The sequence below is a fragment of the Porites lutea genome, chromosome 4 (assembly GCF_958299795.1).
Source record: "Porites lutea chromosome 4, jaPorLute2.1, whole genome shotgun sequence".
NCBI lineage: Eukaryota > Metazoa > Cnidaria > Anthozoa > Scleractinia > Poritidae > Porites > Porites lutea.
In genome coordinates this window covers 7,367,843-7,392,991 of record NC_133204.1, presented here as the reverse complement: position 1 = coordinate 7,392,991, position 25,149 = coordinate 7,367,843, and the positions used below count along the sequence as shown (strand labels likewise).

General features: G+C 39.3%; 4 protein-coding genes across 4 annotated transcripts; 1 reads left to right on the top strand and 3 right to left on the bottom strand.

Annotated features, from left to right (window-relative positions):
• Positions 1 to 3,419: 3,419 nt before the first annotated feature.
• Positions 3,420 to 4,743, top strand: LOC140932846 (uncharacterized). The gene has a single exon (XM_073382349.1). It carries the CDS (start codon positions 3,430 to 3,432, stop codon positions 4,741 to 4,743), a length of 1,314 nt encoding a protein of 437 aa, XP_073238450.1. The 5' UTR covers positions 3,420 to 3,429.
• Positions 4,744 to 9,146: 4,403 nt separating this feature from the next.
• LOC140935556 (histamine H2 receptor-like) lies at positions 9,147 to 10,460 on the bottom strand. The gene has a single exon (XM_073385116.1). The coding sequence runs from the start codon at positions 10,383 to 10,385 to the stop codon at positions 9,411 to 9,413; it is 975 nt and encodes a 324-aa protein (XP_073241217.1). The 5' UTR covers positions 10,386 to 10,460; the 3' UTR covers positions 9,147 to 9,410.
• Positions 10,461 to 20,370: 9,910 nt separating this feature from the next.
• LOC140935736 (5-hydroxytryptamine receptor 4-like) lies at positions 20,371 to 21,361 on the bottom strand. Its single transcript, XM_073385304.1, has one exon. It carries the CDS (start codon positions 21,359 to 21,361, stop codon positions 20,375 to 20,377), a length of 987 nt encoding a protein of 328 aa, XP_073241405.1. The 3' UTR covers positions 20,371 to 20,374.
• A 2,327-nt stretch (positions 21,362 to 23,688) lies between these two features.
• LOC140935554 (histamine H2 receptor-like) lies at positions 23,689 to 25,053 on the bottom strand. The gene has a single exon (XM_073385115.1). It carries the CDS (start codon positions 24,959 to 24,961, stop codon positions 23,981 to 23,983), a length of 981 nt encoding a protein of 326 aa, XP_073241216.1. The 5' UTR covers positions 24,962 to 25,053; the 3' UTR covers positions 23,689 to 23,980.
• Positions 25,054 to 25,149: the final 96 nt, after the last annotated feature.

Here is a 25,149-nt window from a genome sequence, read left to right as displayed (position 1 = left end):
TAACTGTCTGTTTTAGTATACTTCTGGTTTTCATACAATACAATATTTCTGTCTAGTGTAAATCAGCCCTCCCCTCTTTGAAGGTTTTGAAATAAACAAATACCAAGGTTTGTATTGTGTTTTTTAGGTATAATTAGTAGATAATTTACCTTCCTTATAAGCGTCAAATATAAAAATTTCGATATTTGCAGTCTGCAAAATTTGGAAGTTTACAAATAACAAAGTTTGTGTTGTGTCGTTTAGGTAAATTGAGGACTTGTCTTCATTATAAGCGTCAAATATCAAAATTTCTATATTTTACTGTCTGCAAAATTTGGAAATTATCAAATTTCAAGATTTGTGTTGTGTCTTTCAGGTATTATACTACTACATGAGAAATTTCTGCGGTAATTGGCTTAGAGCAGTGGTATTTCAGCTTAACTTGAAATACCTACCTTGCGAGTAGTGTTATAAACAAATAATAGCGTGATTTGTACGTGATATTTGGCATAAATGTGTCGTTTAGGTACAATGGTCTATTTCGCTTCATTATGAACGTCAAATATCAAAATTTCTAAATTTTGCAGTCTGCAAAATTTGGATTTTACAAAATATGGAGGTTTGTGTTGTGTCCTTTAGGTATAATAGTGTATTAGTATAGGTAATAGCATGATTTGTAGTGATATTTGGCATTAATACCACGAGTGATATTTCGAAATTGTTGTACGAAATAGGCGTGTGAAAGTTGAGACAATGTTGAAATATCACGAGTGGTATTTACGCCAAATATCACGTACAAATCATGCTATTATTTGTTTTTACTACTACCAGCAAAAGGTTTGTAATTTTCACAAGTAGGTATTTCAAATTAAGCCGAAATACCACTGCTCTAAGCCAATCAAATTGCAGAAATTTCTCATGTAGTAGCATAAGGCTTCATTGTAAGCGTCTAATATCAATATTTCTATATTTTGCAGTCTGCAAAATTTGGAGGTATTCAAATATCATTGTTTGTGTTGTATCGTTTAGTTATAATAGAGAATTTGTCTTTGTTATAAGCGTAAAATAACAAAATATCTATATCTTACAGTCTGCAAAATTTGGAAATAAAGAAATATCAAGGTATGTATTGTGTCTTTTAGTTTTTATAGTGTATGTGCGTTCATTATAAGCGTCAAATATTAAAATTTGTATATTTTACAGTCCGGAAAAGTTTGAAATAAACAAATATAATAGTGTATTTGCCTTCATTACAGTCCGCAGAATTTGGAAATAAACAAATACCAAGGTTTGTGTTATGTCTTTTAGGTAAAATACTGTATTTGGCTTTATTATAAGCATCAAATGTTAAAATTTCTATATTTTACAGTCTGCAAAAATTGGAAATTAAAAAATGTCAAGGTTCGTATGGTGGCTTTTAAGTGTACTAAGGAATTTGTCAAGGTTTGTGTTGTGCCTTGAAGGTATAATAGTGAACCTGCCTTCATTATAAGGGTCAATTATTAAAGTTTCTACATTTTACAGTCTACAAAATTTGAAAATTATTAAATATCCAGATTTGTATTGTGTCTTTTAGGTATAATGGTGCATTTGGCTTCATTATGAGCATCAAATATCAAAATTTCTATATTTTACAGTTTGCAAAATTTGGAAATAAATAAAATACAAAGGTTTGTATGGTGTCTTTTAGGTGTAATACAGAATTTGTCTTGGACATTATGAGCGTCAAATATCAAAATTTCTACATTTTACATTGTACAAAAATTGGAAATTATCAACTCTCAAGGTTTGTATAGTGTCTTTTTGGTATAATAGAGAATTCATTATCAGTAGTTGAGCAAAGTCCCTTTTATAAAATTGATGAAAATATCTTTAGGAATTAGTAAAATTACTTATGGTCCTTATAACCATTCTATGTAACTTATGTTCATAATTCACGACTCTGTAAACTTTTTGTTTCTTTTTCTTTGCCACCTGGATTCAATTCATAGCAATTTTATACGGTTTTGTGGCTCAAATCACAAATCTCTTTCGCGTCAAAGAACAGCGCACCGATTCGCCATAAAACGCCATTGGACACTGCATACAGTAATCTGCCTTGTTTGGCATAATGTAGGAAACCAACACAACAAACAACGAGCCGCAAAACCATATAAAATGGCCATAAGTTGAGCCCAGGTTACACAGAAAAAGCAGCAACAAACCCAAGTCTACATTAGTGAAATTTATGTCTACATATATGCCTATATTTCTACGTTTTAACAACTACATTGAATTTCTCATACAAAGTCTATAAACCTGGTAATATACTGACCGATATCAAATCGCGCGGTAATTTATGCAGCGAGCTTGGTCCCCTGTGGTTATTAATTTTTTTGCAAAAAATGACTATTAGTACGCAACATATGCTTTAGTCTCGTTTCTAGCCAACCTGTTAGCCCTCATGTGCGAGATTCTCGGTTCTAACAGGTAAAACGATTCCAAAAACATTTACAAATTGTTAGGTTTTACCAAAATGTATGCCTTTTTCGTTGAAATGATTGGAGTACTCGACTGTGAAACACGTGAGGAACCCACGTTTAATAGTGAGTGCAATTTGTCACCCATTATATTAACACGTACTCAAACGTACCAATCGCACGCCTTATCATTTTCTTTTTTAATGGCGATATGTTTGTTTATAGCTTAAATCAAAGCCCACTTGATCTTCATATTAAGTTAAACTCCCGCAATAACCTATCATGACTTTGGGGAGTATTAGTGTAACCATCACAACAACAAAATTAATTACGAAGAACGAGCAAACATCAGTCATCAGTAATTGCTGGTCGAGTTTAATAATAGCACTATAAAAATGACCTCATTACAAATTATTGATGTAATGAACATTGAATGGATGAGTGTAATCTCTTGACCTACTATGCTGGTAATTCTCAAGTGCTTTATCTACACAAACGTGCTTGTTTAAGGGAATCTTTTTTCCTCTTGGCCTTAGTCTTATGAACTCCGATAGGAAGTAGAAATAAACATTTACCAACCCGATAAAACAAATACTCAGGTCAATGGCTCTACTTTAAAGGAGTTGCCATAGAAACTACAGAATATACAACCCTATAACACTCGTTACAACTCTCAGGGGATTTCTTTATACACCGGAATGTTTTGTCCTATGACAAAAAAGTGCTTGAAAATGCAAATCCGCCAAAATTAACAGTACAACAGGTGTTATTACAGAACATAAGCTTTTGTGTTCGGTATCTGTCCGTTGTTGCCGATTGACCGACAAGTTATTGCTTTAATTAAAATTTGAATGATTACTTAACTCAGCGTGCATCACTTTGTTTGTACAGTTCAAAACGGAACGTAAATATTTAAACTAGAGAAGTGGACATCAAAATGTTTAATCAGCAGTGTGAACAGCTCCTTTGAACTGACAAACAAAGATTGCCAATGATGGCTGTGGGCGAAGAAAGAATGTCTTCCGCACCACATGGAATTCGATGGTTTTCTACGCAGAGCAACAAAAATCTGGCAAGAAAACAAAAGGTGAAAACAGGAAAGAAACTGTCGAATTTAGAAGCTCTTTACAAACTAGGAGACGGGAAACGTGAAGCTAAATCTACAGATCCCCTTCAGTGCTTTCGACTTACAGTTCATTCACTAGTTGAAAAACCTCCGCGGATTCGAAGGAAGACATCAAGTACTAGCTCACTAGATTCGAAACTTTCAAAGAAGAAAAGCGAAAATCTAGATTACGCCTATGTCTTTGTCGAAGAAACTGAGATAGAAAAATCGATGAGAGAACGTTTAATAAGCGAAGTAAAACAACAGAACTGGGTGGAAAGCGACAACAAAGCTCAACACGACCTGAGCCGGTTATCGTCTCCAAGTTTTTCACTAAGAAAAGGAAACGCATCAACTCAAGGCGTTTACAAAAGCAAATCTTCATCCAGCTTCATTCCCAGATCACACTACTGTAATCGCTTAGTGCATACGGATAAAGATGAGTTTTCTAGGCAGTTCTGCGATGTTCTTGGTCCTACGTTATGTGCCGACTGCACCCGAACACAAATGCAACAATTTGTTATCGACGAGCACACCCGGAACTTTCCTGACATCTGCGTTTCTCCTTATGTGTTATGCGTACCACAAGAGACCGAAAGAGACTTGAAGACCCCTTTTACGGTGTACAGAGACTGCGACCCGCTTCAACGAAAAAGACCATCGACGGTTATATTCACACACAGCACGGCAGGTTTAAAAACACGTCCTAACAGTCAGTGCAGTGACGAGAAAATGCGTTTAACTCACGATCGTGTTTTGAATACCAGTTCGCCCACGGAGACGCCAGTTCCTGAAACACCGTTATCATCTCCTCTCTGTTCACGAAGATCAAGCATATCAAGATATTTGACGGAATCGAAAAATGAACAATCGCTCTCTTCAAGCTCCAGAAGAGTAAAGATCTCTACAGCATTTCAGAGCGGTACGGCTGAAAACAAGAACCAAGAAAAGTTTTCTAGTGACAGACTGGATCCTAACTGTTTTAGTAAAAGAAAAAGTGGCGCGCGTTCTACTACAGGGAGGGCAGTTAGCAAAACACGTTCGATTTCAAGAACTGGGAAACTAAGCGAGCTACCTTACTGGAAGTTCTTGATACCCGAGCCGCCTATGATGGAAGTTGGGCGAATGAATGTCAGCATTTATACTCCAAAACAGCTACCTGGGATTAAGATTTTCGATGAAGCACTGTTTGACATTTAGCTCAGTGGATTACTGAAAAGAATTCTAGAATAGTTTATACAATATTTAAAAACATTTCAATATTTCCTCTCAACATAAGTGCTGTTTGTTAATAATTATTCCTTGGATTAAATAAAATGGAGTTAAAGTCAAAAAGACTACTGCAAAGACTAGTCAAACAACGTGAAAAAGGCTGAGGTATACAATATTTCGACAGGCCAATAGCAGTCTTTAACAGGTTTATTGGGAAAAACAATGAATATACAGAATATATACTACTGTAAAAAAAAAATAAACGGAAGTTACTTGGTATGACATGGTAAGGTGTGGCTGCTAAGAAAAATAACCGAAAAACAGATAAAGATTACACAATGATTATTATTCGGTACGTTTGTTCATTCCCAGAGGCTCGATGGCTTTGGCTTTATGAATGAGGTGCTCCTCACGTGCTTTCCTAAGACAATCGCGTTCATATCTAAGTGTTTCAATTGGGATAAGTAACAAATGGGAAACAGAGTGGCTATTCCTGGGAAAGTGTTCTGAAACTGCGGTTTGGATGTAACTACCGGAGGGATTAAGTGAAGGGCGTCTATGTTCATTAAAACAGCCCTTGAGGCGGCGTTTGGTTTCCCCAGTGTATTGCAAATTACAAAGGCGGCATTGAATCATGTAGATAACAGTTTTTATCTTTTTCGACTAATCACGATTTTGTTTGATCCAACGTTGAGCTACATTGATCATTCACGGTTTTTGCAGTGGTTTTTTTAGCCTTAGTTTACATTAATTAAAAACACTTTTAATAATAATAATAATTTTATTTATATAGCGCTAAAATCCAATAATTGTCCAAAGCGCTACCTAATTACAAAAAAGAATATAAAAAAAAATCTAAATTATAAAATATCTACAATATGCAATATAATTCAAATATAGCCTAAGTTATCTACTATATAAATCAAAAACATCTTAAAACGAAAGGAATCTCATAACCTATATGCTAACTTAAATAAAAAAGTTTTAAGGGATTGCTTAAAAGTTGCCACTGAAGCACATTTCCTAATCTCTAGAGGTAAATCATTCCACAATTTAGGTCCTGCAATAGAGAAAGCTCTGTCTCCATATGTTTTCAATCTGCTTCTTGGAACCACTAAATATTCTTTACATGAAGAACGCAATGACCTAGAGTATGTTTTAAAATTCAAAAAGTCAGAAATATAAGAAGGTGCAAGGCCATGAAGGGCCTTGTATACCAATAAAAGGACTTTAAAAGTTATTCTAAACTCAACTGGTAACCAATGAAGATTAATTAAAATAGGAGTTATATGAACATGCTTCGGTGTCAGTGTGACAACACGAGCTGCAGCATAAGGTGCGTTTTGCGCCGATTAGCCGAGGACAGTCCAAGTAACTTCGGATCATTAAGGCCGATACACAAGGGGGGTTTTGCTCCCGGAGCATGTTCCAGGCTCATTTTGCACGTGTCAGTACACACGAGGGAACGTTTTCAAGTTCGCTAAATTTGCCCGGGAGCTTGCTCCCAAATATTTAACCGGTTAAATATCGTGGAGCATTTTGCGGGGTGGAAATTCTGTTCCCGAGGATGAAGTATACCCATGAAATAGTTGGTACACACGGAGGAACTTTGCTCCCGGAACGTGCCCCTGGAGTATGCTCCGGGAGCAAAATCCCTCGTCTGTATCGGCCTTTATACGTTTCTGGGTGAAGTGTTCTCCGAGAAGACACAACATACACTCAAGATGGCGGATGCAAATGAACACACTTTATTCCAGTAGGCATGCGCTAGATATAACCGCTGACCTGATGCTACACTGGGCAACTGCCCTTTTGGGGCTGGCAGTAACTCGCCTGTGCACACGTTTTCTTACTTTACCATGAGCCCCTATCCTCCTAACTTTACAAGATTCTGATTATTAACGTACTAGCACTTCCCAGAGAGGCCCTCGGTCTTATCGCTTTTGTTGAAGGCGTTTCAGGTGACATTATGATGCTTGTTCAAACATTGTGGACTTCCTTAACTTTGTTCTCAGGGTTTCTCTTCTTTGCCCTCTGCCCTGGAGAGAGGAGAGACACTGGGGACAAGGATCATATACGATCATACACGTTTCTGGGAAACTGCCCACCTACCCCTCCCCTAAGCCAGCATTAACACTAACTTCTCACTAAGGGAAAAATTTTGGCTTCGGGGAGGAGAAGGTGGGCGGTTTTGCAGAAACTTAATAGTCTAAAGTGACAGCCGTCTCTTCGCCGCTGCACCCCCCAACAGGTGGCCAGCCCGTTGAGGGTAGAAGGGAGGTGGGTTGAAAGACTATCCTGTGAAAGGCTCTCAGATAGTGGAAAAGCCAAGAGAAAAAAAGACGCCCGTGATCTGGCGAAGGGGCCGGTGACTGCCCTCTCTCTTCCCAATGCCATCGCGAATTCGGACGGGAGTTTCAGGCGTATTTTGGGCGGGCGAAAGCCATCTTTGATTTTAAGACAGCAACATGGCGATTTCGCGAGCAACATTGTTCGCGCGTGCAAAGAAAAAACGACTGTACTGCAGGTTATGGTTGGCCGTGTTATAATGACTGGTTTGCAGTTGACATCATGGCTGGTTTTGTAGCATCAAGTCAGTCAAACGCTGTTGTCAAGTACTTCACTAGGGGAGAATGTGAGAGCGTATGTCCAGAGGCTAGCCTTCTCACCATTCCTTGAAGTTTTCGCAAAACCGTTCTCAACAAAATGAAATCTAATAAAATCCCCCCCAAAAGTGAAATTAAAAACAGCGGACGAAAAACGAAATAAGCCGAGAGGAGAGAATGCAAACGCTGGAATAATAGTCTGCAAGGGGCATGCCGAAACTTTGAAAACTGTCATTGTCATTTGGATCAAAGCAGATGTGCAATGCTTGATTTGTCAAAAAAAGGTTGTGGGCAGATTTGGTCCCTTGTAGTGACCAGAACTTCAAACGACGTTTTCCAGCAAATTTACACTTGTGGATAGGTTAAAATGTACCATGTATCCTCTTTTGGGAAAGACGTTTTTTGACTAATAAACTTGCTTAAAGAATGTCCGAGGAATAAATGGAGCTATAACTTTATTAATGAGCTTCTCCAAAACAGTGGAGTTGGGTGAACAAACCTCTGTCGTTCTGTGGGTAACAAATTACAAAATAACATAAATAGAGTTTTCGAGTGAAACACGAAGTGATTTACATGGAATGGATTACACTGTAATTCTGAGAATGTCGGCTTAAGTGCTTAACGAAGCAGATCTTTTCAAATTAACCACGAGCAGTAGGGTAGCCGCAACTATCCGTAAATATGAGACGACTGATGACCCGAGAAACAGCTGAGTTACTATAGATCGTTTGTGCCATTACCAAATTAAATTCATTACGGCAAACACGCTCAACTTTTATCAGTTTAAATACAAAATACATTGTAGACATGTTCCCCTCATTGGTCCTCAGTAACCTTAGGCAAGGCGGAAACGGTATATTTTAAGGTCTGATTACCTTGCCCTTATATGTGAAGAAAATTTCGTTAGGTCAAAATAACTATACATCCCCATATTCAGAGATTAGTTTTGGTAAGAAATATATACCAACCATTATCATGTGCTCCAGCATTTAAATAAGGTTATTTACAACAGATTTGCTCATGCTTAACGCAATGAAACGATTACCATACAACACTCAGTTCATGCTATTAAATAATATAAAAATTAACCCTTGTTCAGCTAGGATGGGCTACATAAGATCCTTTCCTTTAACATTTTAACTATCCAAGCGTAATAGTGGCCTCCAAAAATTAAAACCTAAATCAAGCTAAAATTCTGGAACGTGACCTCAATGAAGCAGGTGGAGAGAACGCTTAGTGCGAAGAAAAGTAGGGACTTTCCCATATCGGAATCTAGATTGTTATTCATGCTCCGGTCTTTAGACACTGACATCTTTTGTTATCTTTGCTTTGTTTTACTTATCAATTATTTCAGTCCGGTAAATGATACACAACCAAGAAGGAGGAAGTGGAAAGCTCCTCGCTCTCTCTCTCCACGCGTCTCGCGCGTGCCCCTGATCATATACAGTCCGGAGCCAGCAGGCTCTCACACAACCTCTATTATATTGACTTTTAAAACATAACTAATGCTCACAGCGCGTTCATGTGGAAACGTCGGCTGTGGTAGAGTCCAGATATGGACTTCAAGTTTGCAATAGGGATCTTAAGCACCAGACGTTCTTGGTACGGCGAACGCCAACCGGAAGTATTTTTGCAGCATGACAGCCACCGCGCGTGTCAAGACGTTCTTGGGCTGCAGTCATACCCTGGGTACCATCGCGTGCGGCGGGAATTTTCGGTGTTAGCCGACGGCCGACACATCTTCGGTCGTAGGCCGAAGTCTGCAGTCACAGACTTCAAAACGCAAGTTTTCAGGTCGAAACCAGTGGTTCAGAAACGTGAGTATGAACAAGGTTAAAATTTTTAACATTTGATGTCCAATATAACAGTTTCCAATCCTTCTATGTTCTTTTGTTAAGGTAGAACTTTAAAACCGTAGTAGAATCTTTGAAAGACATTTTCAAATGAATTATCCTGTCGGCATTCGTGATGGTTTCAGTTCTGCGCGGCCAGCCATGCCGTTAACTACAACGGTACACAAGAACGTCCGGTGCTTTGTTCCCTGATAGCTTACGAACCGGAACTTCTACTTTCCATGGCCAAATTGTCGAAGTAAATTGTTCTGGACCTTGAACTACCACTACATTTCAGGCAGGAGAAGAGCTTGGCAATTGCCTTTCTGAAATTTTCAAATCGCCACGCGTAAACAAACGGGTTCACTGCTGAATTGGCCAAAATAAAAAGGAAAGGAAGATCCCTTGCCCAATGAATCAAATTACAGCTGCAGTATGAGCAAAGGTTGATGATGTAAATACAAATGCAGGAAGGGAGATAACATGCCAAAAATAACCCCAACATAATCATAAATGTTTTGGTTACTTTCTGCTCCCATTTTACTGCTTGTCTCTTGGCTTGATTGTCAGAATTAGTCTGATCCAACGAGTCCCACTGTTTAACCTGATCTTTAAACACGCGAAATATTTTCACGTAAGTCAGTAACATAACCAGAAATGTGGCAATGATCACGGTGTGAATGAAGACGAACGAGTAGGTGAGGTATCCGGTCACGATGTACACAAAAGGAAAGCTAAGGGAGAAAGCCCATATGCCTGCAGCCACAAAACTAGCTCGTTTAGGATTTAGCTTTGTTCGGTAAGACACCGGTGAAGTCAGTGCGAAAAATCGATCCATTGTTAAGGCCCCAAGGCTGAGAACTGAAGCTGTGCAAGAAACGAAGTAAGGAATGTGGATGAAGACAAGAGCGGCTGGGTATTTTTTCGCCGTTCCCTCGCTCACGTGATACGCTATCGCCAGTGGATCGACCACAAATCCAACCAGAAGATCAGCGATTGCTAAGTTGGCTACAAATGAGTTAAAGGGCGATCTGAGATCCTTGTTTGGGTCGATAAAGATGGCTAACACAACGAGAATGTTTCCTGTTATGGTTACCAAACACAAAACGGAAGACACTGTCGCTGTTGTAAAAGAGATGTAACTCGGCGGATAGGGAACATGATCACAAGGATATTCACCAAATAAAGACATCGGTTATTGCAGACACAGATGGGAGATTCAAACTGTACTAAAACGTAACTTCAAACAGCCCACAGTCACTCATGTGATGATGAATTAGGTCGGATGTTGAACACACGAGTGGAACTGGTACGAATGATTGTTGTGTGACTGGATGAGGCCCCCCTGGGGCACTCATACAGACTGGCTTAGTGTGACGGCAGTAGCACGACGTTTGAAACAGGCCTAAGTGGTCTCCTTTTTTTGTCCCAAAAATCTAATTCCATGACACGCTAAGTTTGAAAAATAACTTAATTAACTTTCGTATGCAAAACGAAACGAATAAGGGTCATCATCCGTAACATGTCAGATCCCTTGACTTCATAAGGGTAGAGAAGTGAAGATGTTTTCAAGGTTTCGACGGCACACCCGGCTACCCAAACTTCCCTTGAGTGCCCCCCCCCCCCCTCCTCCCCCGCCGGGGATGACTGAGTGCTCTTGTACGTGGTCAATGATAACAAGAGTCTTCTCTTGATTATAAAAAAACACGGCTGATATTGACGCCGGCTAGCTTTGGGCTTCGAGGAAACTTGTTTTGTGAAGGAGATGGCCTAGAGATGATTCTTTATGTTTTAAGTACGACAGCAAAGTCTATAAAAGCGTTATAAAATTAACGCTTATGTTAGCTCAAAAACTAAATTTTTACATCAACATAATTTCCGTGTGAACACAGACGTATTTTCGGCAACACCGAAAATACTTCTTCGTTCGCAGTGTGATATTACCATCCCACACTGGCTTTTAATACTGCTACACAGCCGTTTTTGGTGTGAGCGTTGCGTGACGATACTAAAAACGGCTGTGTAATAGACTAGCTTTTTAAGGGAGCTAGTCGGGTTTTAGGAGAGAAGAAATACGTATCCCCTAAAAACGCCGGCGTACGAGGCTAGTGGGGTATATTTTAACATGCATTTCATTGCGACGAATTTGATGTTTGACTGATGCCCAAAAGTCTACAGTAGCCTGCGCTGAACCCAAGACCATAAAACAATGTCCAACAACAGCGCTACTCATACGAACAAAGATGATTCAATAGCGAGATATCTGTCCCCTTGGAGATATTTTAAAAACGATCGCACTCATTCCTGTGGACTGATCCGGGGTGATTTATTCACAAACTGGAAGTTCGGATTTGTTTTTGATCCTCGACTGCATGACCTCTAACTTCTTGTGGTTGAGCTGTATTCGAGTTCTCCTGGAGTTCTTTATGGAGAACTAAGAGGGTCTTTGCTTAATAAAATAAGCCCCCGTCTCTATTAAGTCCACCCTTAAAATGTGTTTTGAAATAAATGAGCCCCCCGGGGGACTTAATAAAGGATTAATAGAGCTAATTATGTTTCCCTTGCATCTCAATGTTTCGCTCGGCTCCGCCTCGGGAAACGAAGTTGACTGTTTCCCTCGGGACCTGTCATTAAGTGTTTTTAAATGTGACATTCCTCAGTGATTATTTTTCCCTATTTATTCTATTTTAGTTTTTTGTCTGAAGTTGCACTTCCAATCACAAATTTAAATTGGCTCTTTCAGTCTTTCTCGCGAAACGTCCCCAGCTACGAACGAAGAACGACGTTGTGAGAGGCAGATATACATCTGTATTCTCAGGGTACTCACTAAAAATGAGTCGACTAACGGCCTAAACGTCAGAAGCACCCAGCCACTTTTTTCGGTAAAATACCTGTTCGGAGAGGCAAATATTGCCTAGAATTTCTACTACTTAAAGACGGCTAAAAACTGCTAGATGACCGTTCCATTCATGTACATTTTCGAAGCTTATCTAATAAATTCCCTACGATTTTCTGAAGTTTAATATTTCACACTTCACTCCCCAGGTTGGGCTATTTTTCGTAGATGAATGGAAAGCTAAAAGTTTTATAATTAAAACATTTGATGGAGAAAGGAATCTAGAAAATTCTTTTATTTATTTCAATTTTTTTTTTTTTTTATTATCTTTATTATTATTATTTTTTTAAGTTTTATTGCACGTAAAACTCAAAGCAGAAAAAGAGATTAAACGGAGTGAATTGGAAGAAAAAAGATTACATGGAATAAATAACTAAATAAAAATATATTAGTTTAATCAAGAATATTTATAATACTTTCACCTTAAAGAAAGGAGTCAGGAAAATGTTTCGAACCTTCGTAAAGGAAATAATAGGGGCGCCCAACGAGAATGTAGTTCAAAACCACTTAAACATAGCATTGTTAAACGTATTTTAGTATATAGGCATATTTTTATCCCCTAAAAATTTTTCATCTGTTCGACCGATTTCCTAGCTAAAGTCTAGTGATCCAAAAAATTATAGGGATCAAAACCTACCTTTTCGAAAATTTCAGCAAGAAACAAGGCTCCCGAAAGTTCTAGGTGACCTTTTTAGGGTAAAAATCCGTTAAAAATGGGCAATTATACCATTTTTTAGATGTTCGAAAATCCTAGGAGAGGCAGGCAAGCAAGAAATTTTACAACAAATTTTCCGAAAATTCTAGATCTCAAATCGTCCTCCGAACAGATATTTTCCGAAAATTGACGTTGGGTGCCCCTGAAATAAAACTGAAGCTCTTGTAATTTCAAAAAGACTCAAGTTGCCCTCGGATGACTGAACAGATGAAGACTTTATTCTCGGCTTTCACTCACGTGCCAGAAAGCAGAAATAAAACTGGAAACCTTTTAATACAGAAAGTCTAGAATCTGGGAAATGAAAAAAGATAAATATACAAAAAGCCTTGCCAAGAATCAGGTCTATGCAATAGTTCACTAATATGCGAGATATTCGGAAAAACGTTTTACCCTGATTTATAAAGCTTTCAGTATGGAGACGCCATGCTTGTGTCCCTTTCAGGGGCACAAATATGACCCAAATATGGCCGCCGGAAACCAACAGAAACATCTGTTGTTGAGTTTTCCTACTTATGCGTGAATTCTTCGCTTGCAGAACTCATAATTAAAGATTAAAGCAATATTTATTCTATAAGACAAGGAATGTTTAGATAGCAAAATCTCCAACAATCCGTAATGTTTTTAACCCACATAAGCTCACATAAGCGGCTTTGCCGGCCGCCGGTTAAAATTTGTTTGTATAAAGGTTTTAAGGTGGTCTATTATTACATGAAAGTAGAAACTCAGAAGAAGCGGTAGTTTCTTAGTTTGAATTTTGGTGACGTCATGTGAAAACCAAGAATATTCAGACGTCGTGCTTCTGCCGTGCCGAACTAAATTCCTGACAGATGCACGGCAGAAGAACGGCGTCTGAATCAAACTTTTGAATTAAGTTCGGCAAGCAATTAAGTTCGACAAGCGCTGCCGTGCTACACGACTCTGGCACTGCAGCGATTCAAACGTCGTGCTTCTGCCGCGCTAAACAAAATTCATAAATTATATTAATGTATTTTGGCGAGATTGCGTTCCCACGGGGAGGTGGGAGAAGATGGATTTTACTAAAATAGAACATTCGTAATTGAAGTCAATCAAATTTAATCATGTCTCCCCAGTGTTTGATTGCCACAAAAAGTTTCACAAAATCAAACTCAAAAAAAAAATTTGGCCAGTGAAATGCAAGCAAACATCCAACTTCTGAACTATTGATTTGACAATTGAAAATGCAGTAAATTGTCTCAACTGGTTTTACATAATATAATCACTGGCAACCCATGTGTGACTTCTGCCACTTTCTCATGTCCACCAAATCTGGAAACGGCAAAACTGACCTGACAAGCATGCTGCCTGCTTGCTCTACTGGGTGTAAAATTGAAAGCAGAGAGACCAAAATCAGTTTCGTCCTCTGTGATTTAAAGAAACTTATGAGAATTAATAAAAATGATCACCAAAGGGAAATGCATTGATCTTCTTTCCAAGTTAAATCTTTTGAGGGTATTGTAAAATGTGGTATTTGGAGCCTTAAGTGTTACCTCATTATACTACAGACTTTTTCAAAAGAATTTAGCTGTTCCACGTTTTGTGTCAAAAAATGTGAGTGATTCTATTTTCTTTTTTCGCATTTTTTTGTAAGGATATCCCTCAAATAGTGGTTGATAAACTTGCTTTGTAAAGGATACTTAGCTTTGAAGTACTAATGGCTTTTCTTGTGGTTACTTTTACTAAAAGTATCCTGATTATTTGTTAAATATGTAGAAGGGGTTAGGGCTGAGGTGTCTTCTTGAAGAAGGCCTGGGAGAAACTTATTACCCTGTGACCTTCAGTTTGTATATCAAGCAGATCCTATACTAAGCAGACAGGACTGTCAGTATGTCATGATCTAATCTGGTGATATTTTGAGTACAACAAACCTGCATACAGTGAGCATTTCTGTTAAGTGAACCTATCAAGGCCCCATGCGTCTTCACTTAATACAAGCTTAAATGTCACTGTATCCACTTTTGAATTACTGTTTTTGTTTGGACACAGGTTGCCATGTTGACTACAAGGAGTTGTTTAGTGACGATGAAGAATTCCTAACTGTAATGAATGATGATGGTGAAAAAAATAAATGTGATGAGGTAAGTTGTCCACCTCATTTCATGAGATAGCAATCAATTTAGTCAAACCTCTATATTTTTGACAACCCCTTGAGGAATGGGCAAATAGATATTTAAATTAATAGGTACTGTTTGCAGTGATTTAGGGACAATTTTTTGGTGACTGGTTGCTGAATTGGAAACTGTGTAATAGATTATCACTGTATACTGAACAACCCCACTTAACTTTTTTTAGGCCTGTATCTCCAGTTCTAATTCCTCAGAAGAAGATACTGACACTTCATCTGAAGATATGGAAAATGGATTAGATGGTAAGGACTGCAGTCCCAGTGATGAAGAAGAAAGTGACATGTGGACCGAAAAAGAAGAGGAAGTACTTCAAGATATTGGAAGTGATGAACCTCTTCCAGAACCTACACATCACCAGTCGTCTATGCAGGTCAATCACTATTTTGCTCCAGTGGCTTGTGTATTTTTTGCTACTTTGGCAGGCTTCCTGCAAAATAAGTGATAATGGCTTGGAATGGTTACTGCGATTTATTTTCCAGTTTTTTCTTACTATTGGTGTAACCTGCAAATGTGAATACCTGTGTCAGATGGCAGTAATGTTCCCAAGTTCGTTGTATCTCCTTCAAAAATTTGTCAAGTTGAAGCGTGACAACTTTGTGAAATTTGCTGTTTGCCCAAAATGTTCCTCACTCTACGATTTGGAAAACTGCACAAGACAGGTGGGAGGAAGGACTGTATCTAGCATATGCACTTCGCGTCCTTTTAAAAGAGGCCAGAAAGGGGAATGTTGAGAACCTTTAGCACGGAAGGTGATCTTAAACAGTGGTAAAGTATGCTTCTACCCATTCAAAGTATACTGTTTCAACAGTGTCATTGAACAGCTTGAGCGATTACTTAAAAGGCCAGGGGTTCCTGAAATGTGTGAACAATGGCATGAACATCAAGTGGAAGAAAACATTGTGGCAGATGTTTATGATGGTAGTATCTGGAGTGACTTTCTTACATACAAAGGAGATGACTTTTTGAATGCCCCAAGGAGTCTTGCTTTTGCAATAAATGTTGACTGGTTTCAACCTTTCAAAGGTAGAAATGATAGATCTGTTGGTGTTATCTACTTGGTTCTCCTTAATCTACCAAGAGAGCAAAGATTTAAATGGGAGAACATTATAGTGGCAGGTATTATTCCAGAAATGAACAAAGAGCCCAAGTCACTTAACACATTTTTAGCACCCATTGTTGATGAATTAAAAGCATTGTGGAAAGGAGTAAAACTTATGACAAGCCAATGTCCTGAACCATTAACTTACCGGGGTGCTCTTCTCCTTGCTTCAGCTGATCTTCCAGCTGTGCGGAAGCTCTGTGGATTCAAAGGACACTCTGCACATCGGGGATGTTCCAAGTGTTTTAAGTTCTTTCCTGGGAATTTTGGTGAGAAAAGAGACTATTCTGGGTTTGACAGGAATATGTGGCCACCTCGTCACAATAGCAGCCATCGAAGACATGCAGAAATGGTGAGAAAAGCACCAACAAAAACCAAACATGAGCTATTAGCAACAAAGTATGGTGTTTACTACAGCTGTCTCTTAGAACTTGAATACTTTGATGCTGTCAAATTCACTGCTATTGACCCCATGCATAATTTGTTTCTGGGAACTGCAAAGCATGTTTTTAAGTTATGGATAAAGAACAATTATTTGACAAAGAAGGACCTTAAGGTTATCGAAACCCGGATTAATTCATTTGATATTGGCACTGGAATTGGGCGGTTACCACACCGAATTGCATCAAATTATGGCAGCTATACGGCATCGCAGTGGAAGAACTGGACTTTGATTTATTCATTGTTCTGTTTGAAGAGTCTGTTGCCAGAAAATCACTTAAAATGCTGGCAGACATTTGTTCTTGCATGCCAGTATTTGTGTTCTCCAGTTTTAACAAGGACTGACATTCTTAAGGCTGATCTGCTTTTTGTTAAGTTTGGAGAGCGTATCGAACAGTTGTATGGGAGAAAAGCTGTCACACCAAATATGCATCTTCACTGTCATTTAAAAGATTGCCTGTCGGAATGTGGACCCGTGCATGCGTTTTGGTGTTTTAGCTTCGAACGTTTTAATGGGATTCTTGGAGGGATGCAAGTAAATGGAAGATCTGTTGAGATACAATTAATGCGTAAACTTCAGACCAGTCGGTTTGTCTGGGATGTGAACTTTCCTGACAAGTTTCAAGATACCTTTCTGCCATTTTTCAGTCAGGAAAGAACAGAGTCAGTGGAAGGTCTCATCGTGAGGAATGCTACCAAGCTAGTCAAAAGTGCTTGCTGTCTAACGCTGGGAGACATTCAGTGGTCAGACCTTTCCCTAGTTGGTTTTCCAAACTCATTTAAGCACTTTGTATTCAGTGTTGATGAACTGAGGACACTTCTTGAATGTTATAAGACATTATATCCTGGACAATTGGTTGAGGTCACCTCAAACATTGCACGGAAGTATTCTAATGTCAAACTTGGAACTGAGAAATTTGGCTCCAAGATGGATTGTCGAAACCTACGATCAGCACGAATAATGGCCTCTTGGACTGGTGATGATGGTTCCATTGATTTCACCTCCGCTAAAAGACCTGGAGTTGTTCTCTTTTATTTCATGCACAGTGTAAAGATTAATGACCAGTGCCATCAACATGCATTTGCTGTTGTTTGGTGGTATCAAGCTGACCAGGAAAAAGATTATTATGGGAAACCTGTTCTTGTTTGGAAAAAAAGATATGCACCCTGTGGGCCTGCATTATTTGTTCCAGTGCAACGGATAGCACAAAGATTTGCATGTTCTTTAGCTGAGCTAAGCGGAGAGGAAAAACTAGTGGTTAGTCCTATTCCTAGATCTTTCCATTAAGTTTTGAGACTTTTGAAAAGCAGGGTAAAAATTTTAAATGGAGTTTCTGATAAACGTATTGCAGCCTTGTGTCTCCAAGGTTTTCGTCGATAATGTACGATTTAAAACAAGTTATGTACAACAATTCATTACAGGTAGAAATTTGATTTTAGAAAACCAGGCGGCAAATCCCTAATAAAGAATTTACAATCAAGTTGCTTTTCCAATTCGTTGTGTGGGTGCCTTACTGAATTTAAATAATTTTAGCAATTTGGCCATGGTTTAATCCTTTATGGGGAAATTTTGCGCGAACTTATCCGGATCATTCAAAAATCGGAAACATTCAGTGTTAACCCTGATTTATCCCTCAGAAAGGGAGGGAAGTATTCTCGGAGATTATGAAATTTTGTCTGGACCAATGGTCATTGGCTTGGCCGGGCGTTGGCCGTTGAAGCAGATCGACCATAATTTTGATTGTTAACCTCCAAGTAATATTCTGTTTGACACGAAAATTACCGACCTTTATTTTGCCTTTACACCCCATAGTATAAAGTTGACCTTTAAGAGGACTTTAAGCGGCAACGTAAACAGGCGTAAAGCTGATTCGACACCTTTACTCTATCTTTACGACAACTTTACGTACCGACCGTGTAAAGTGACCTTTAATCACCTTTAAACAACTTTAAATGCTAGCGTAAAGTTGGTCATACAACTTTAAGCAAATTTACGCAATCTTTATTTTTTCGTAAATCTGCATTTTCAGTGCTCGACTTTCAGAAAAAAATCTTGGGGCCAACTGGCCCCCAAGTTTTCATTTTTGGTCGCCAGAACAAGTATTCTAGTCGCCAAAAATTATATTTAAGAACTAATGGGATAAAATAAACTTAACATCTTTAACTTGGCCTTAACAGAAAATGAATGGTTTAGACTTCCTTTGAACTTTCTTTCGAATGGTTTTCGCTGACGCTCGATTACCAGCCGGTGTTCTGTAAAATGAATCCGCATTCAAGCGTAAATCTCCTCAAACAGGTATTCAAGCTTAAGGTTCAGGAAATGGAATACACATTAAAAAAACAAAATTCAGGAATCACAAAAAAACTTATTTGGGTTATGAAAGAACAAAATCTGCAAAATTTGTTTTGCGTCCCATGTATTTGCATGTACAGAACTGAACATCGGTGAAACTTCATCTATTGCGCGGTTGCCTAACACGTGATCGAAAGTCTTCAGAAAGACCAGAAAGAGGAAACGTTGCTAATGTTTTCGGGCAAAGAAGTTGATTTCGCGAGAAGTCTGTTAGACAAACAGCATGACTTCAACTTTACTTAATTAGAAGTCAATAAAATACGGCAGAGCTTTTATTTGCGTCGTCACGCTCATCAGAAATTTGCGTAAAGTTGTTTACAAGAATTGCGAAGCTCGAGAAGTAAGCGCCGTTCGTTCTCGATTAGCTTCGATTAGCTTGACCTTTTATCAGACTAATCTGTTATCGAGTCCGCAATCGAGATACATGTTCGACTTAAAGAAATTGTTTTATATATCGATGCGCTTAAAGTCATTCCCGGAGAAACACGGGACGATCTGTTGAGAATTGCGATCGATTTGTCCGAAAGTCGATTAAAGTCTTCCGTCGAATTCATTCATTTCACAATCCTCTTTCAAGTAAACGTAGATTAGAGTGTTGGAAGAAATCGTTAAAGCCTTTAGACAAATCGTTAAAACGTTAAGACAAACCATTAGAGCGTTTGGGCAAAACGTTAGAGCGTTAGAAAAACCGTTAGCTATCCGTTAGTTGTGTAAAGGATAACAAATTATCATTAGTGTACGTTTACCCAAAGAAGAAAGTCACCTATCTTGGGGGCCAGGTTGGCGACCAGGCGTGAAAATTTAGTCGCCACTGAGTAAAAGCTGGTCGCATTGGCGACCCCACGGGTCGCAACGTCGAGCCCTGATTTTACGAGGCATCAGTAAATCCTGAATTTGGTTCGACTCTGGCAAGACGTCTGAATCAAAGTTGTTTTCCTGCCGTGCTACAGTCGAACCAAATTACAATTCAGTTCGGCACGGCAGAAGCACGACGTCTGAACTGGGCCTTAGAATGCATTTGTAGTGATATAAAAGTACTCTAGGTAGCCTAAAAAGTGTTTTCAATGATTTAAGAGGAAACCTGCGTCGTTAGTTGCCCTTGATAAGTGCTAATATGCAGGGCTTGCCAGGCAGGGAAGTGAATTGACTGAACAAAACGGTGGTAACCTAATCGAAACCGAAATATTGACAACTCATTAAGGACATAAGCATAAAAGGGCATAAGGTAAAAGGGGTCATGAACTACAGATGGCTGCGTGCAGAAGTCTTTTGTTTCGTTTGTTTCACGAAAAAAAAGGAACTTTTCGTCCCTATTCCGCTAGCAACAAATGAAATATACTTTAGAGAACATCTGCACGCAGGCTAGAACCAAAAAAGCCAAAAAGACGGCACCAAGCACCTGTAATTCTTGCCACATGAGGACACAAAAACTGATTAGGAAGAATATGGTCCACATCCGAAGAGAGAAACTAAAGACAAATAAGCAGGAAAGGCGAGCCTTTTTGTAAGTCTCCACCAGGATGGAGCACGTTTTTACTTCGACTGAGAACTTATTTTAGTCTCCATGGTCAAACTGTTAGAGACAGGAGCAAATCTTCCCCTTCTGGAATGCCCAGAACACTTGACTTTGGAAAGGAGGAAGATAATCGCTTTTCTGAAATTCTCAAATTGCCACGCGTACACAAACGGGTTCACTCCTGAATTTGCCAAAATCAAAAGAAAATGGGCATCTCTTGCCCAGTGAACAAAATCACAGCTGCACGTTGAACAAAGATTGGTGATGTAAATACAAACACATGAAGGAAGATAGCATGCCAAAAATAACCCCAACATAATCATAAAGGTCTTGGTTACCTTCTGCTCCCATTTTACTGCTTGTCTCTTGACTTTATTGTCAGAATTAGTCCGATCAAACGAGTCCCACTGTTTAACCTGATCCTTAAACACGCGAAATATTTTCACATAAGTATATAACATGAGTAAAAATGTAGCGATAATAACAGTGTGAGCGAAAACAAACGCGTACGTTAGGTATCCAGTAAGGAGGTATATAAATGGAAAACTAAGCGAAAGGGTCCAAATTCCCCCTGCTATGAACGCAGTTCGCTTAAGATTCAGTTTTATTCTATAAGACAGAGGAGATGTTATTGCCCAAAATCGATCCATGGTTAAGGCAGCCAGGCTGAGCACAGAGGCTGTGGACGCAACAAAGTACGGAATGTGGAGGTACACCCGTTCAGTAGGATATTTCTTCGTAATTCCCTCGCTTAAATGAAACGCTGCCGAAATTGGATCCACCACGAATCCCACCAGAAGATCGGCGAAGGCTAAGTTGGCAACAAAGTAGTTAAACGGGAATTTAAGATTTTTGTTTGGGTCGATGAAGATGGCTAACACGACTAGAAGGTTTCCTGTTATGGTCACCAAACCCATAAAGACTGAGATTGTGGCTGTCGTGAAGGACATGTAACTCGGTGGATGAGGTACACTATCGCACGGATATTTTCCAAAAAGTGACATTGTTTTCCGGCGGTAGACGACGAAAAGCGTTTGTTGAAATGAAGCTTGAAAGTAGTAGTGGCTTCACTGGTTCGATAGTGAAATGAATGTAGATATATAAAATGCTGAATCATATTACGACTTTCATGCATATATTGATCTGGTTGGAAGAGTGTTCTTCAAAGAATAGGCCACTTTCGTCAATCACCAATAATTACCGGGTTCCCTCTAGGCAGTGACAGGTAAAGTGCTAGTGCTACTATATTAGTTTCTAAGTTTGCCCGGTTGGTCTTCGGTGTATGGTAGCCTAAAACCACGTGTTGACACCAAGTTTGTTTTGGTTACAGTTTAAGAACCTACAGCTGTAGCAAAGAAATCAGTATTAGAGAAAAAATGTCTAGCTAACTTGGAAATATTGTGAAGGGCTTGGCAATGATGACGTAGAAACATTTCACTGAACCTCATTTGATATTATAGAGCAAGAATATTTAAGAAAACCTCTCCAACAACAAGAATAAAATAAACACGGAATATTGACTTCGAAGAGACTGTAAAGTAGTAGATAATGTAAAATTACTACTAAAAAAAGAAAGTGTGCATGGCACCCAGGGCACGGCATGCGGGATACCGAAAATAACCATTACTAGCCTGCGAAAACATCCGTTTCTCCTCGCTCTTCGCCGCCTGGGACGTTTCGCGAAACGTCCCCAGCGGCGAAGAGCGAGGAGAAACGGATGTTTTCGCAGGCTAAACCATTACGGGACAGAGGAAAAAATTAGATCAGGATGACGGGACTAAAAAACCCTATGGTGACCCTCTTTTACCTGTCCATAAACACTACTCGGATCGATTCAAGTACTGTACTATATTCCTGCAACAGGGTATTACCTACGTTAGAAATTCCTACAATGACGCTGGGAGTCTTCGATTGTAAGAGAGTGTTTGAGTAGAATATCGAATATCTCAAAGAGGTCTAAAGAGGATTTGGACTTACGTCCCCATAACAAGGCTCATTATATTTCATTGGGTCGGTGTCCTGAGGAGTACCCTGTTAGCAGAGTCGCTTCGATCTTTTCTAGATCAGTCGAAGGAGACTCTGTGTTCGCTGGGTACTTGAGGAGTCGACCCACGAGATCAATGTTTCTGTTTAGTAATAAGTAATTCTTTAGTGATATCAAGGCAATGTGAACGATAAAAAACAGAAATAACGACAAAGTCAGGTCAAACGGATAACTTTTATTAAAAACAAATGCAGTCTATCCTTTCCTGATTAAATAATTCGCTGTAGCGAAGATAACAATAGGGTTGATTTTCCATGACTTGTCCTTGATGTACGACCTTTTAAATAGGGATCGGATATTTTTTATAATAGATCATGGCAATGATTTTTCAGGCCTTTTCTTCAGTGAGAATAAGTAATGATTAATATTGGCTACATCTACTAAAATGGGATGGAGAAGTGTTGAAAAATATTAAATACGATGGTGTACGTCAGGATACGTGGATTTCTTGTGTATCCGCAGGATCCATCATTTAATAAATACATGCTTTCACAGCTTGCAAATAAACTAACATTAAGTTAAACTAACAGAAAGTTAAGAAATGGGTGATGGTTCCCAGTGGTTAGGTTGGTGACTGGCTGATCACTGAAATAGCAAAAAGTTTAAATGTCGGCAACTGACAGACAACTGCCCGACTTGCTGCACAGGCAATTTTTGACGCGGGCAGTTATGAGTCACCCCGGGTGAGTCACAGGTCACTGATAACGGACAATAGATCCCCAAGATCGGAATGTAAGCCAACCAAGCAGATATTGGAGCGGACAAACTAGATTGCTTCTAGGATTGTTCGTTTAACATATATATATATATATTTATACAATTTTCTTTTTTTCTCTTGTACCCCCCTCGAATAGCCTTCGCTAATTGCGGGCACAAGCTTTGTAAGCTATATTTAATTTGAAATAAACTTGTTGTCGTTGTTGTTGTTGTTGTTGTTGTTGTAATTTGATGGTCACGATAGGGGTTAATGCCCGGGGGGACTCCGCATATGAAAGGGGTGGGGATGCTCGTCGGAAATTTTGAATTAAACCCCTAAAGGAGACCGATCTGGGCGTGGCCCAAGCTTTTTTTGACCCCTTAAAGAAACCATGTTAAAACACAGACAATATATATACCTTTATACTTTTTCGCGTTCTACCCTGAACGAGACCTTCACAACTAAATATGATGGCGTTTTGCCCAGAACATCCTAAGTGAGAGCAAAATCCGAAATTTACACCCTTAAGTGAGACGACGAGCATCCCCACCTCTTTCATATACGGAGTACCTCCCCCCCCCGGCGCGCCCCCCCTTGAGGTTTTTAAGGCAGCGTAAACTATAAATTTCTGTACAGGAATTTATCTATGGTAATTGAATAAAGAGCCCCTAGGTAAATACTGAGGGAAAATCACCGAAAGGTATGGTGATGCTCAAATTACAACGTCAATATATAAATGCGACCATATTCCTAAGCTTGCGCAGCCTGTGATTGGAAATAAAAGGAGAGTATAGTGATACTTTTACTCGCCAGTCTAGCCTGCGTCGCTGACACTATTAACCCTCTGTATCTCCAATCTAACAAGCATGGACTGACAAGTTCTTAATTCGACTGAGAACTTGAGGTACTTTCCATGGCCAAATTGTTGAAGTCAACTTTCCTGCTTCTCGAATGGCCGAAACACTTGATGTTGCGGAAGAGCTTGGCAATGGCCTTCCTGAAATTCTCAAATCGCCACGCATAAACAAACGGATTCACGCCAGAATTAGCCAAAATCAAAAGAAAGTGGGCATCTCTTGCCCAGTGAATAAAATTACAGCTGCACGTTGAACAAAGATTGGTGATGTAAATACAAACACAAGAAGGAAGATAACATGCCAAAAATAAGGCAAGCATTATCATAAATGTCTTGGTTACTTTCTGTTCCCATCTTATGGCCTGTCTCTTGGCTTGACTGTCAGAGTTCGCGTGATCCAACGAGTCCCACTGTTTAACCTGATCCCTAAACACGCGAAATATTTTCACGTAAGTCAATAACATAACCAGAAACGTAGCGATAATCACAGTATGAAGGAAGACAAACGAGTACGTCAAGTATCCAGTGAGGAGGTATATAAAGGGAAAGCTAAGCGAGAAGGCCCAAATCCCCGCAGCCACAAATGCAGTTCGCTTAGCACTCAGTTTTACTCTGTAAGAAAGTGGAGATGTTATTGCCCAAAAGCGATCCACTGTCAAAGCAGCCAGACTGAGCACGGAGGCTGTGGACGAAACAAAGTACGGAATGTGGATGTACACCAGTTCAGTCGGGTACTTCTTCGCAATTCCTTCGCTTAAATGAAACGCTACCGACAATGGATCCACTACAAATCCCACCAGAAGATCAGCGAAGGCTAAGTTCGCAACAAAGTAGTTAAACGGCGATTTGAGATCTCTGTTCGGGTCAATGAAGATGGCTAAGACGACGAGAATGTTTCCAGTCATGGTCACTAAACTCATGACGACAGATACTGTCGCGGTGGTATACGAAATGTAACTCGGTGGAATGGTCTCATTGATGCATGGGTATTCACCAAACAAAGACATCCTTTAAACGAAAAATGTTCACTTACAACGACTTTCCCGTGGTCTGACTTCCTGTGCAATAATGCTGCAAGTCGTGATGTATTTCATACATGGCCAATCGATTTTCACATGACGTCACTAAAACTATCGATCCTACCGAGATTTCACTTTCATGGTGTATTAGAGCAGCTGAAAACTAATTTTCAAAC

Coding starts and splice junctions, on each gene's coding strand:
- LOC140932846 (XM_073382349.1), top strand. CDS start 3,430: ATGATGGCTGTGGGCGAAGAAAGAATGTCTTCCGCACCACATGGAATT.
- LOC140935556 (XM_073385116.1), bottom strand. CDS start 10,385: ATGTCTTTATTTGGTGAATATCCTTGTGATCATGTTCCCTATCCGCCG.
- LOC140935736 (XM_073385304.1), bottom strand. CDS start 21,361: ATGTCACTTTTTGGAAAATATCCGTGCGATAGTGTACCTCATCCACCG.
- LOC140935554 (XM_073385115.1), bottom strand. CDS start 24,961: ATGTCTTTGTTTGGTGAATACCCATGCATCAATGAGACCATTCCACCG.